The sequence below is a fragment of the Neopelma chrysocephalum genome, unplaced genomic scaffold (genome assembly GCF_003984885.1).
Source record: "Neopelma chrysocephalum unplaced genomic scaffold, ASM398488v2 Primary Assembly neopelma1_80b, whole genome shotgun sequence".
NCBI classification, from domain to species: domain Eukaryota; kingdom Metazoa; phylum Chordata; class Aves; order Passeriformes; family Pipridae; genus Neopelma; species Neopelma chrysocephalum.
Genome location: NW_020897742.1, coordinates 6,043,327 through 6,056,397, shown reverse-complemented (window position 1 = coordinate 6,056,397; position 13,071 = coordinate 6,043,327). Strand labels below are relative to the sequence as shown.

General features: G+C 44.7%; 1 protein-coding gene across 2 annotated transcripts; it reads right to left on the bottom strand.

Moving 5' to 3' along the window:
- Window positions 1–885: 885 nt before the first annotated feature.
- On the bottom strand, window positions 886–11,429 carry ODC1 (ornithine decarboxylase 1). 2 transcript variants are annotated; one of them, XM_027690155.1, is made up of 11 exons: window positions 11,261–11,429; window positions 8,134–8,279; window positions 7,794–7,967; window positions 7,453–7,625; window positions 7,029–7,163; window positions 6,766–6,847; window positions 6,350–6,433; window positions 4,956–5,118; window positions 4,756–4,868; window positions 4,251–4,465; window positions 886–1,364 (listed from the first exon to the last, which is right to left on the bottom strand). In XM_027690155.1, the coding sequence occupies exons 2-11, from the start codon at window positions 8,233–8,235 to the stop codon at window positions 1,223–1,225; spliced, it is 1,383 nt and encodes a 460-aa protein (XP_027545956.1). In that variant the 5' UTR covers window positions 8,236–8,279; window positions 11,261–11,429; the 3' UTR covers window positions 886–1,222. The 2 variants fall into 2 exon arrangements, with proteins under 2 accessions (XP_027545956.1, XP_027545957.1); XM_027690156.1 differs by having other exon boundaries at window positions 8,134–8,282; window positions 11,261–11,412.
- Window positions 11,430–13,071: the final 1,642 nt, after the last annotated feature.

Sequence of the window (13,071 nt, the reverse complement as noted above, 5' to 3'; positions counted from 1 at the left end):
CTTCTGGCAAATGGATCAGATCCAGGTCTAGGACCAATTAATTTGTCAGGAACATTTTCCAGTTTTAGTGCAACAAGTGGCAGCAGACTAGCATCAGGTTAAACAGAAGTCCAAATGTTCTACTTCAACAAGCAGACTCACTATTTTTTCATCACACACCCTGTATTAGCTAACACACCCTGTATTAGCTCCCTGCACTTACTACTTAGTGCCATCTACCACATTTCATCCAAAGTCAGAAGGGCAGCATGTATTTTCATAACATTAAATAAGAGCTTCTAATTGTATCGCATGTACCAAAAATGTCAAGTCCCATTTCTTATGTTTTATACTAAAGCCCTAGGCAACATGGGTCAGAGAGCTAGTCAGCCACAGAGTTTCAGCTTCTAAAGTTTTCCCATAACATATTTTAGTTTTTGCACACATAACAAGCAGCTTGTCAGTGGCAGTCATGGAGCCTTGTACTGTATTCTCTCACTAATGACTACATGTGTTTAAACAGGCATCAGTCCTGGCCACAGCACTTACAGACTAACTTACCTAAAACCAGCACTGCACTGAACTTGCAATAAGCAACTGTGTTAAGTCCATGTTCAGTACTGAAAACCAAATGCAAATCCACAAGAATTCACACAGTATTCAATTCGTTGACAGTCAACCTTTTTCTAATCATATATGAAAAAAGACACAATTAGGTTTCCCTACCCATTGAGGGTTTCCTTCACTTCTGAGAAAGTTGGGAGGGCAATGGTAGGGGAAATAGCAAATGTGTTACTCATTTATTAAGAAGTTCTGGGCTCACAGCGTCTGGTCTGCCTTCATACATGGTATAAGAGCCAGCCATGACACATTAATTTTTTACAGATTAACCAAACACAGGACCAGTTATTTCAATATACTTTATTTTAAAACAGGTAGGTCACAAAGCACTAAGCTTAGCCCATTCTGCCATACACAAGCTACAAATACTTGTTTGACAGTTGAGGGTCAGTCTTTAGTAGCATACATGAAAAGTGAATAAAAATCCATATAAAACAATATTCAAATAGTTTCCATAGGAACACAGATAATTGTGACCCATCTCCTAGTTATTTTTTGTTGCATTTATGCCAAACCTAAACTTTAAAAAAACCACTTAAAAATCCTAGCAAGAATTAAGTTAATGGTCCCCCAAATGCCCTAAATTCAATGACTAACCTTGCAGCTAATTACTAAATATTACCTATACATTAATACTAGCTGAAGCACAAGTTGCTGGATATTCAATTCCGCTTTCCCAGGCACAAGAGAGTGGCAGACTAGCAACATCCTGCTCCTCCACTTCAGCTAGGAACCCTTGCTCCTTGATCTGCTGCATTAGTTGCCTAGAAAGAAAAAAAGAAGAGAAAGTCAAAAAGTGTTTCACTTTAATCTGCCTAAAAAGGTAAGCAAGATACTTTTTTTTTTTTACTGCCATGGAGTATGAAATGAACTTTTTATTCATCACCTATAATTCAGACATTATTACTATAGGGGGAAAAATAAAAATAATAAAAGCAGAATCCATGCAGGTCACTTGTGGCTGCCTAGGCTTTAGGGTAAATGTCAATACCAAGCTGGTTTCACCACTTCTGTGTAGGATTTAGATCTGAAAAGATGCATCTATATACCTGTAGCTACATCTGTATACCTCATTCTATGCAATTGTACTGACTTGGTTCTCAATAGTTCAAAATTTCTGACCTGAAAATCCCGACAACTTGACTATCCCTTATCCCACACCCTCACATTCCTAGGTAACTTGAATCAAGTAGAAGTATGGATGACAGACTAGGAATGTAAACGAGCTGACTAGTGAGAACTTTTCAACTCCTTCCATACTCAGATGGGTGTTGTACTAAAAGACAACATCAGAAGAACCTCAACTGACTGAGTTTTTGGACTTAGCTCATAGATTCATAGAATGGTTTGGGTTGGAAGGGGACCTTGAAGATCTAGTTCCAACTCGCTGCCACGGGCAGGGACACCTTCAATTAGACCAGGTTGCTCAGAGCACCATCCAACCTGGCCTTGAATACCTCCAGGGATGGGGCATCCACAACTTCCCTAGGCAACCTGCTCCAGTGCCTCACCACCTTCATAGTAAAGAATTTTTTCCTAATATCTAATCTAAACCTACTCTCTTTCAGTTTGAAGCCATTCCCCCTTGTCCTGTCACTACATGCTCCTGTAAATAGCTTTGCCCCATTTTTCCTGTAAGTTCCCTACAGGTACCGGAAGGCCACAATTAGGTCACCCTTAAGCCTTCTCTTTTCCAGGCTGAACAATCCCAATTCTCTCAGTCTTTCCTCTCAGGAGAGGTGCTCCATCCCTCTAATCAACTTGGTGACCCTCCTCTGGACTCGCTCCAACAGGTCCATGTCCTTCCTGTGCTGGAGACCCCAGGGCTGGATGCAGCACTCCAGGTGGGGTCTCACCAGAGCAGAAGGACAGAATCCCCTCCCTCGATCTGCTGCCCACACTGCTTTTGATCCAGCCCAAGACACATTTGGCTTTCTGGGCTGCAAGTGCACATTGCAGGGTCATGTCCAGCCTCTCATCCACCAGCATCCCCAGGTCCTTCTTGACAGGGCTGCTCTCAATCTGTTAATTCCCCAGCCTGGATTGACACTGGGGGTTGTCCCAACCCAGGAGCAGCATCTTGCACTTGGTCTCATTAGACTGCGTGAGGTTCTCATGCACCCAGTTCTCGAGCCTGTCTAGGTCCCTCTGGATGGTATCCCAACCTTCAGGTGTGTCAAAAGCTCCTCTCAGCTTGGTGTCATCTTACAGTTCTAGTTATTTCAGATATGCACGGCAAAGAGTTTTGCTACTACCTGGCTCTTCATGTACTACGAGCTTTTACTTAAACATACGTAATCATCTTGTCCTTTATCCTTCAGTTTCTAGCCACAAATTTAGTTGTACACCTCTATAACATTTAGATTACACGCCAAAAGACTTTCGCCTGGCCTAGAAAAATCTGCACCATAATCTCATTGATGCATCCCCCTCAGTTAAGGGCCAGCTTATATCACAGAATTCTCTTGCCAAAAGAGAAAACACAGGCAGTCACATAGAGCTGAAAGAGGGCTGTGGCCCTCATAACTGTGGATGACAGTTATGTCTGCACAGTTAAGCTCAGCATGCCTCAGACCAAGTATTAAATTTTAACAGAAACCTAATGCTACAGAGAAAAAGCTAATTATTCTCCTGCAGAGCAATTTTTAGTTCAATTCTGGAGTCTTATAGGAAATCTAAAAGCTTCATTTGGTTTAAAAAACGCTTCAATTGACAGGAGATTTCACTAAGGGAAAGCAACAATACAAGCCTTGCTTATAGAGGCAAGGCTAGTAAAAGAATGGAGAAAGCTTCCTCTTATTTTCATGGTAGGAATTTCCCTGGACTTAAGGACTTTCAATAAATTTGAAAGTAACCCAACTGCAGAGCTAATAATGCTTTAGGGTAACACTGCTGCCCAAATGCCCTCTGCCAGTGTAGTAGGCAGATGTTAATACAGAGGTAAGGGCTTCCTCTTACAGGAAACCCCACTTTTATAGAAGGTGCAATCCACTAACTTGTCTTGCACAGAAGAGCACCCAGGTTACTTTAAACTACTGTTTAAGGTGCAGTTGCACAGTATCCCTGCACTTAAGAGGTGTTCCTGCTTTTTTTGGTTACCTGTTTAGTAACTTCCTGTGGAGATCTAGCACTCTGCACTGAGCAATAAGCCAGAGCTCAATCCAAACCAAGGAATAGCTCTCAAATAAACAGACAGATCATACTGTGAAGCAGCACTGTTAAGTGTCCTGCAGTCAAGATTTAGCAAGCTACCAACTTATCAAGACAACATATTATTAGAACTGTGATCGACTGGTCACAGAAGCTAACTGTAAAGAATTCATAATGATTCTGTATGTTGTGCCAAAGTGAAAACACTAGATAGAAGCCCAAATTAATGCAAACTTCTAACATTACCCCTTTAAAAGCACCTCTTCTGGAAGCGTGTACATCAGAGAAAAGAGTAAATTAACAGCGTCAGCATCGTTCTAAGCACACAGCAGAAACCTTCAAAGGCACTGCCTTCTTCCACACCAGCAGTTTTTGGTACCAGAGAGCTATGGCACTAAAACTATGGCTCTGCTTGTTGACGGTAGCCAGTTGATATGGACTACTCACTACAGTCATCTGTATCAAAAGCATTGATGGATCAAGATACTTAAGTTACTAACCATGCAGGTCTTGACATCACATAGTGTATTGTTGGCCTCTGGAATCCATTGAAAGTAGAAGCTGCTGCAACAGTATAGGCACCCATGTTTTCAAACAGGATCCAGTCACCAACTTGCAACTCTGGCATACTGAAACGCTCAACAATACGATCTAAGCCATCACAGGTTGGTCCCCATATGCTGCAGGAGTAGCAGCTGTCATCTGGCTTAGGCCGCTGAAGGAAAAAGTGGAGTATAATTATTTGACTATCAAATCAAAACAGAGCTTCCAGAAGTAGTGTCATGATTAGTATAATATTCCACCTCGTAGAGAGGAGGAGGAAGAGCTGTTTGCAAATCCTTCTTCACCCTCGGCTTTGAGTTAATGCTACTGCATGCTTCATAAGTTAAATACCAAACTCTGGCAACATGAAGGGAGCAGTGAACTGAGAAGTGACTGCTGTGACAAGGTTTCTCCTACATCCATGATACACAGTTAGTATGTGGTACTTCTGAATGGGCATACCTTTTGCAGAACTGGTTTAACATGTGCATGATCATACAAGATGCAGTTGAACGAACCATAAACTCCATCATTCACATAGTACATAAGAGTTTTGTCATTTGCATCATCTTCATCTGAAAGAAGTTGAGACATCATTAAGAGAGTGCTTGGGCAGAAACACATAGTTGGCTAGAACTAAGACTAGGTCTAGATTTACATACCATCAGAACCTGTTTGCTCCTTCAATACAATTTTCTTTGCAATGATGTTGACTGCCAGCGTGAATGCTGATGCAACATAGTATCTTCCTGGCTCTGCAATAATATTTATTCCAGAATCTGAAGGGAAGTATTTATCCAGTGCTGGGTTGATTACACTTGTTATCTAGGGAAGAATTAGATCCCAATATTAGAATTTCAGCAGTTACTCAGCTGCTATTTTAGAAGCCCGAAATGAAGTCAGACTCTTAGGTACACAATGATGTACTGGTCAAACATGTAGCATCTATTAACACCTGTTATAATCTCCAGTGATTAGTTTTGCTTTATTTTCCCATTTGAAGTCTTGTTTGTGATTAAATTTACACAAAGCAACAAAAGCAAATATCAATTGCAACTTAATATTTAAGTGACAAAACAACTCATGTTTGAGTCTAAAGAAAATCACCATTCCTAGACTCATTAAACCAACATTAATGCCTTGCAAGTTCCCGCTCTTCAAAATTTGATTTCTAGTCCCCTTGTAGTTCTCCTAATTATGCAATATTCCCCATCTTACTGCATCCTAAAGAAGTCATCTCACAGGATTTGAAATTCAGTTGCCTTCATCAACAGTTATTTCCAAGTTCTGAAGTTACCATTAAGCTGCCTCCAACCGCAGCATGGCTGTATATTGCCATGGAGCCCAAAGACAACATCATTTGCACCTAATGGCAACACTGCACTATGAGAAGCCAGACTTCATTAGGAAGTATCACAAGTGCGACAATGTTAGCCCACGCTATTAGCAGAAAACTCATTTTGTATAAGTTACTGTCTCCTTGTGTTAATATGTAACAACATTTAACACTGCCTTGGGTTAGAGGGGCAGGTGCTGTGACAACACTGCTTTAAGTGGAAGTCCTATAAATATCCAGGCCCCTTGTTCTTCTGAAAGCAGAACTATTTTTGTATGAAAGCGGACTGGAGAACACTGGAGATAAATTTAAAAATTATCCAAAAGCTAGTTCTAAATCAAATCAGACACTGATCTAATTTGCTGCCACCCATAAGGGCAGTGTGGGTTCAGGACTACCTTTTCACCCTATTTGGGAGCAGTGCCAATCCAGACAGTTTGAAGTACAGTATCAACCTGAAGAAGTTTATGCCAGTAAGAATTAAGCCTGCAATTAAACCCTGCTTTCCAAGTTTGAGATCTCTGCATGTTTATGCAGTCATTTAGCTAAGTATCTAATGAGTTCATCTAATTTTTAGTTTTCAGATTAATTCCTCTTTTCCTCTAAATTACATTTCTGACCAAGCAGACACATTCTTGCAAATGTGTCTGCATACAAACAGAAAAAGCAAGATTTTGTTTAAAAAGACTCCACAACCTGAGAAGTTTAGAAATGCTATACCTCTTCAAATTTAAGCTTGACATCTTCAGAGCCAGGGAAGCCACCACCAATATCAAGCAGATACATATTGAAACCAAGTTCAGCCTAAAATGAGATTATTGGCAACATGGTCAAGAAATCAGTTGTTAATTTATCATTTTAGCTTAAAAGGTAATGTGAAGTCATTTCATTAATATCTGGAACAGAGATAACTCATCATATTCAAGTAATAGTCACTTCAGTATGAGCTGCTAATTTTAGTGCATCTGTAGATGAGTTTTGCCAAACTGGTCAAAGTAAGCCATCATGTCCTCAAAACTTCCAACATGAAATCAGTGACTTAGCCAGCTTTTTTAACCCCGTAACACATTCACATTTGATTAACTTTTGCCACAACAGTTGATCAGTAGTTCCAGAGAAAGTAGAATTAGACTTACTCCCATATCAAACACACAGCGGGCATCAGAAATGGCTTGAACAAAGGTCTCTGGGTCTGTACATCCACTTCCAACATGGAAACTGGGAAAAGATACAAAATATCAGTTGCTAAGATAGATACAAAATATCAGTTGCTACTTGTCAAATTAGTCAAGAAGTCTTGTATAAACTCATGTCACCACATGCAAAGGCATCTCTGTCCTTAGGTAGACTATTTAAAGAAAACTTATTTAATATGACTATTTTGACATTACCAACTCACCTAACTCCAACAATGGCAAGCTCAAGTTCTTTTGCACGTTCCAGAAGAAGCCTGCTAGTCTTCAGTGTAGCTCCAAATTTAACACTCAGACGACAAACTGCTTTGGAGTCATCAGTTGTAATGCGCAAGACTAACCTAGAAATAGGAATAAATGAGGAGTTAAGTTTCAGTAGAACAGACATCATTATCAGGCAGCTATGACCTCAGAGTGAGACTGAGCTTAAAGATACAAGCTTCCCTGCCTATCTCTTCCTAATGTGCCAGTAAGCTATGCAGGATTAGATCTCACTGGTTAGAAGTATGTTTATTTTCTCATAATTTTGCAGCCTATCTTATCTAACAAAGAAGAAGTTTCAGGTAACAGCAGATGTTTCTGTAACTTGGGAACCCAAGGAAGAATTATAGAACAGTTAGCATGACTTACTTGGCTTTTGGATGGGCCCTTGCAACTTTCATTAGTTCTACTTCACTATCAAATGTCATCATCTGTACACCACTGCTGGCAGCATGTTTGATTTGAGATACTTGTTTGCAGGGATTTGCATATATTATTCTCTCAGATGGTACACCAATGCTCTGTACCAGCTGTATTTCCGTCTGAAGAAAGAAGAGATTATACTTGTCAAACATATTTCTAGATGGATGATTAAAGTAATCAGAACAATAAAAGCGACATCACCTGGTTATGCCTAATTTTATATAAGCACATCTTGTAAAGCTGAACATATACTAACATCACAGATCAGAACATAGTCAAGATCTTACCTTACTGGCGCAATCAAATCCTGCACCAAGCACAGCAAGTGTCTTCACAACAGCTTTGCTGTCGTTACATTTTACAGCATAGAAGGGGGTTACCCGAGGAAGGGCCTTATGCCATCGCATGTGCTTCTTCACAATATCCCCGAGGTCAGCAACATAAAAGGCATCTTTATCATCCTAGAGCAAACACACATCTCAACGTTACAAACAACAGATAACAGGACAAGCCTAGAGGTCAGCATTTGAGAAGGCTGCCTTGCAGATCATTTGCAAAGACAACTTGTTCCATTAGTTTATAAGTTTGTAGCATCATGAAATGTAGTGGTTTTCCCATCATACTTACAGAAGATGACACTTCATTTATCTTTTGGTCAAGGATGTCCTTGGCAGTAAAGCCTTCATCAAGGAAGGTCAACTCAAATTCTTCTTTGCTGAAGTTACTCATGATGTCCAAGATTTCAGATTTACGTGAAAGAATTTAAGTATGACCTGCTGAGAAAAAAAACACCCAACATTAGTTACTTCATTTAAATTCATGTGGTTTACATTCACTACTTCACTTGGATTCATATAGTCATTATATGACCACTACATTGTGCTTGTATCATTTACAATTATACAATTCCTACAGTTATCACTAATAGCTGCATAGATTGGAAACTCGCATAATGACAGAACAGATGTAATCAGAACCAAGGAGGCATGCCAAAATACTCTTTCTAGCTGGAAGGCAAGTTCTCCTCTGTTCAGCAACTGTATGATGTACTCAACACACTCAAAGAAAAAAGCAATCAAATAAATACCGTCAAATATTATTAGTCTAGCTCCCTGGAAGCTTCTGTCTTTTTCTTCACCCCCACATCAATACTACGGCTAGTGTCTATGTACCACTTTTTTTTTAACAACTCTTAGCACTATTTTAGCTTGTCAGTTTTGGGAGAAAGAGTTTACTTGTTTCTACATAGAGAATCCCAGAATGTGACTGACTTCTGAGTAGTAACAACTCTCATTAGGTAAGGTAAATATCTGGATTCTCACTACAGTTCAGACTATGCATAAAGCAGACATGAGATATGGGTTTTCCCTGAAGTTACTCTGTTGGTGGTTAGAGCTTCCCTGTTCTACTCACGACCTCCAAGCTCCATGAAAATCTCAGCTGTCAGGAGTGGCAGATACACACTAGGAGACTGGTTCCTAACTCTGACCTGCAGACAAAGTCTTAACAGTGATCCCAATTAGCACTTTAGAACAGGATTTTACAGCAGTCCATTACAAACCCTCACTGCTAACAGAAATCTACCTCCCAAGCAGAAAGTCCCTTGAGAACCAGAATTAAAGAGCAAAAGCACATTCCTCTGCCATCCACGACCTATGAAGTAAGTCCGTGGCAAAGCGTATGTGCCATCCTTTTACTGGGTAGCCCAAATAGAGAATGACAGCCTACTCCATTAAGCCGTTAAACTGAGTGTGTGCTACCTTTTAAAGATCTCGGCATTGCAAGTGACTCATAGGGAAGATATGGTTTCATGTAACGGGATCCAATCCTCTTCCTTGCCTCAGCATTTTTTACACTCAAACTAGTTATACAGATTTTGACTGAAAATTATGCAAACTCTAAACTATTCACTAATCTTTAGTTACATCACTATTCAGTCTATTTTCAAAAAGTCTGGCTATAAATCAATTGAAAAATAATATTTTATAGCTATTACAGACTAACAAGGTTCTAAGACCTACAAAATCATTCACTCCATACACTGTGCATAAGAAAATTCAGTGAATTTTATTTAGTGATAACTTTGAAAGATGAGCAATCATACTTCGTTTCAACCTTCAGAAACATATGGCACCTGAACTGCCAGTGTCAAGAACTCCTTTGCATCTTTTGATCATTTCTCACTTAGAGATAAATCAAATTTAAGATTCAAGCTAGATTAAGCTTTGACTCTAATAAATCCAACAATCCATTGAGCCTCATTCTCCCCCGCTCTCATTCACGTGCAGTGATAATTCTCCCACAAGCTGGATTAAAGTCTTCTCTTAAAAGCCTCTCTGGGACCCTAAGAAACAGCAAATTAAACACTTCTCAGGAAGGTGCTTGTTATTAAGGAGAAGATACATCTTATAGGACTTGCAGCTTCGCAGAAAGGAGTTCAGGGAGTTCTAGTTGTGGTTAAGAGAAGTGAACACCATCAGGATGAATTCAGTTTAATCTCCCCTCTGCAAAGCACTGTATGAAAAGCACTTTTCTTATTAACATCTAAAAGGGAAATTACTTTTACTGGCCACAGCAGACTTCGTTAAGAAGTTCTTGCAAGTCTTCCATCTCCACCTCACTGCACAGTTTTAACTACAGTGTAATTACACAGAATATAGGCAGAACATGATCATGTAGGTGCAAATTGTAGCCTCCCAAAATACATTTCTATTTGGACTGCGTGCAAAGTGTCTGCAGCTCCCCAGAAGAAAGGCAATTTGTGCTCATTTAGAATTTGTTCTCCAGAACGTTCCCTTATTCAGCAGCTGTATTTAGACAGAGCTGAGTCATGCCTGCAGGCTCTGTACTCAAATAGCCAAGCTGCGTCTAGAAAAGGTGCCCGAAGTGCTCCCGACCCTGCAGACCGCTGCGGGCACGGAAGGGGCTCACTGACGGTCCTTCTCCCTGCGCAGCCATATGGTCCCTGCGCGGAGCCGGCACCCGTCCAGGCTGGGGCTGCCCCAGCCTGACACTGCGGCTTCTCTGCCCCAGGGAGCACCTTCATCACAGCCCACCCACCTCACGTCGCGGATGGGCCCCTACCCGAGACCCCGGGGGGATCAGCGCCCCGCGGGAGAAGGGCTCCCTCCCTTCCCATCCCTAAAGGGGTTAAAGGTCAGGTTGGATGAGGCTCTGAGCAGCCTGGTCTACTGGAAGGTGTCCCTGCCCACGGCAATGGGGTTGGAACTGGATGATCCTCCAGGTCCTCTTCCAACCCAAACCATTCCATGATTCCCTCCCGCTCCGGGCTGGGTCCCGCCGGGTGTGCAGGGGGGGCAGCGCCCCGGCGCCGCCCGGCCCAAGGGCGAGCCCGGGCGCCCCAAGCCCTGTTCCTGCCACGCACCTGCCTCTCCCCACCCCGGAAACAGCCCGGCGGCCACGGCGGGGCCGTCCCTTCCCCCGCTCCGGGGACGAGCCGCCAACACTCTCCAGGCGAGCGGGCGAGCCCGCCTGGCCCGTTCGCAGCCGCCCGGAGCCTCCCGGCGGCTCTGGGGATTCCCCGTGCCCGGCGGCAGCGCCGGCGCCCGGCCCGGGCCGCGCCGCTTTGGCAGCGGCCCCGCAGACACGTGGCTCTGCGCCGGCCGCTTCCTCCGCTCGTTCCGCTCCCGGCACAGCCCCGCACATCCCGTTGCCCGCTCCCGGCACAGCCCCGCGCATCCCGGCGCCCACTTCGCTCCCGGCACAGCCCCGCACATCCTGCCGCCCGCCTCACCTCGGGCAGCGCTGGCAGAGCTGCTGTCAAGCCTCGGCGGCGGCCGATCCCCTCGCTCCGAGCCGCCTCCTGCTCCTCCTGCGAGCCGGGCGCAGTGCGCGGAGCCGGGCGGGAGCGCCGGGCCGGCTGAGGAGGAGCGGGGCCGGCAGGGGAGAGCGGGGCGCCGCGGCTGACAAAGCTTCGCCACGGCCGCCGCGCTCGTATTTATAGCGCAGCGGCGTCGCTGTGGCAACGCACCAGCTCAAACCAGCCGCGATCGGCTGGGACCGGGCGCGCTCCCACCGCCGCTATTGTGACGTGTGGCCGAACATGCGCAGGGCGTCGCCCGCCCCGCCCGGGCCCTGCTGTGCCATGAGGGTGTCAGGGCTCTGCGGTGCCCCCCCGGGCCCGGCCCCCGCGTCCCATGTCCCCGTGGGCCCGCCCAGTGTGGGATCCACCTGCGGAGTGATGTGCGCGACCCCCCCCAAGCCCTGCCCGCCGCCAGCAGGTGCACGGCCGGCGCCGCCCCCGGCTCGTTACCCCTGGCTCGGTACCGCTGCCTTAGCGTGAAAAAGCGGCCGCAAACGATGCTTTTAGCAAATGCTGGAGGAAGGCACCACTGAATCAGGGGACCCCGAGTGTCACACCCGGAGTGTCGGGGGGTGGCCCTCTGGAAGCGTTTCCCCCCCTCAGAGCCATCCTGTTTGTGCGGCTATCGCACCCCTGTCGGCGCTGGCTGCTGCCCGCAGCGGTGCTGCCCCTGCCTCCATCCCTGCACAACGAGCTTGTTATCCAAAACACTTCCCTTAACACTGACCAATTCTTTTTTTTCACCTCTGCTTTTGCTCTGACACTCTGAGAGCTGTTTCCATTGTCAAGTTATTTTGTATTACTGGTTTGTTTTTAAAATGCGCTTTGGCGTAAGTTGTAAACAGGTGTTAAGTTCCACTATCATTTTAACCCGATTCTGGTTTAGCCCTGGAATGATCGCGCTGTCAGCCCTTGCTGGGACAGGCACTTTCGGTCGCTCTTCCCCTCTCTTTAAAAAGTTCAAGCTTTATCCCACGGTGGAAGCAACCCCCTGCGGACTGAGTCCCTGCCCTGTCGTGAGAGCTCTGAAGGATGGGGCTACCCTTGCCATGCTGAAAAGGGGATTTTTACACCCTGCCGTCCCTAGGGCATTTATAAGTGAGGCAGGGAACCTTTCTGCAGCCTACACTGCAGAACAGAGCTCAGGGTGCTCCTGCTCCCTATCTCCAAGTCACCACTGGCTGTTTTAATGGCAGAGACATCTAGCCAGCCCCTGTCCTTCTGCAGAGCTGGTGGGTGAGCACTTCGACATGGGGAAAACCCTCAGTCCTGCATAGGGAAAAGCAATGGGAAATGCTGGCTGCTACGGAGTGCGAGATGCTCTCATGGAGGTACCAAAAAGGCTGTGCTCACCAGCCTCAGAGGTCCTCTCCTCCCACCTCTCCCCTGGAGCTCCCCTGGGAAAACCCCCTGTATTTCAGGCAGAAGCAGATCAATGGGATGTCCTTGTCCACCCCACAGACTTCAGATGCTGCAGCTGGATTGGGGGAAGAGGGGTGTGGCAGGGGCTGTACAAGAATCCCTTGAAGAATTAAAGTGAAGGAAAACACCAAGATCAAGCAGATAATAAACAAAAGGCAAGTTGGGACACAGCCAAAAGAAATGCCAGGGGACAGAGCTGCTGGTTGTGGTTAAATTTAATGAAAGACAGAGCAAAACCTCCTAAAATATTTTTTAAAAGCATATATTTGGTGTGTATGTGGCCACATATCCACACATGAATTACAGAAAGTATTTTAAAC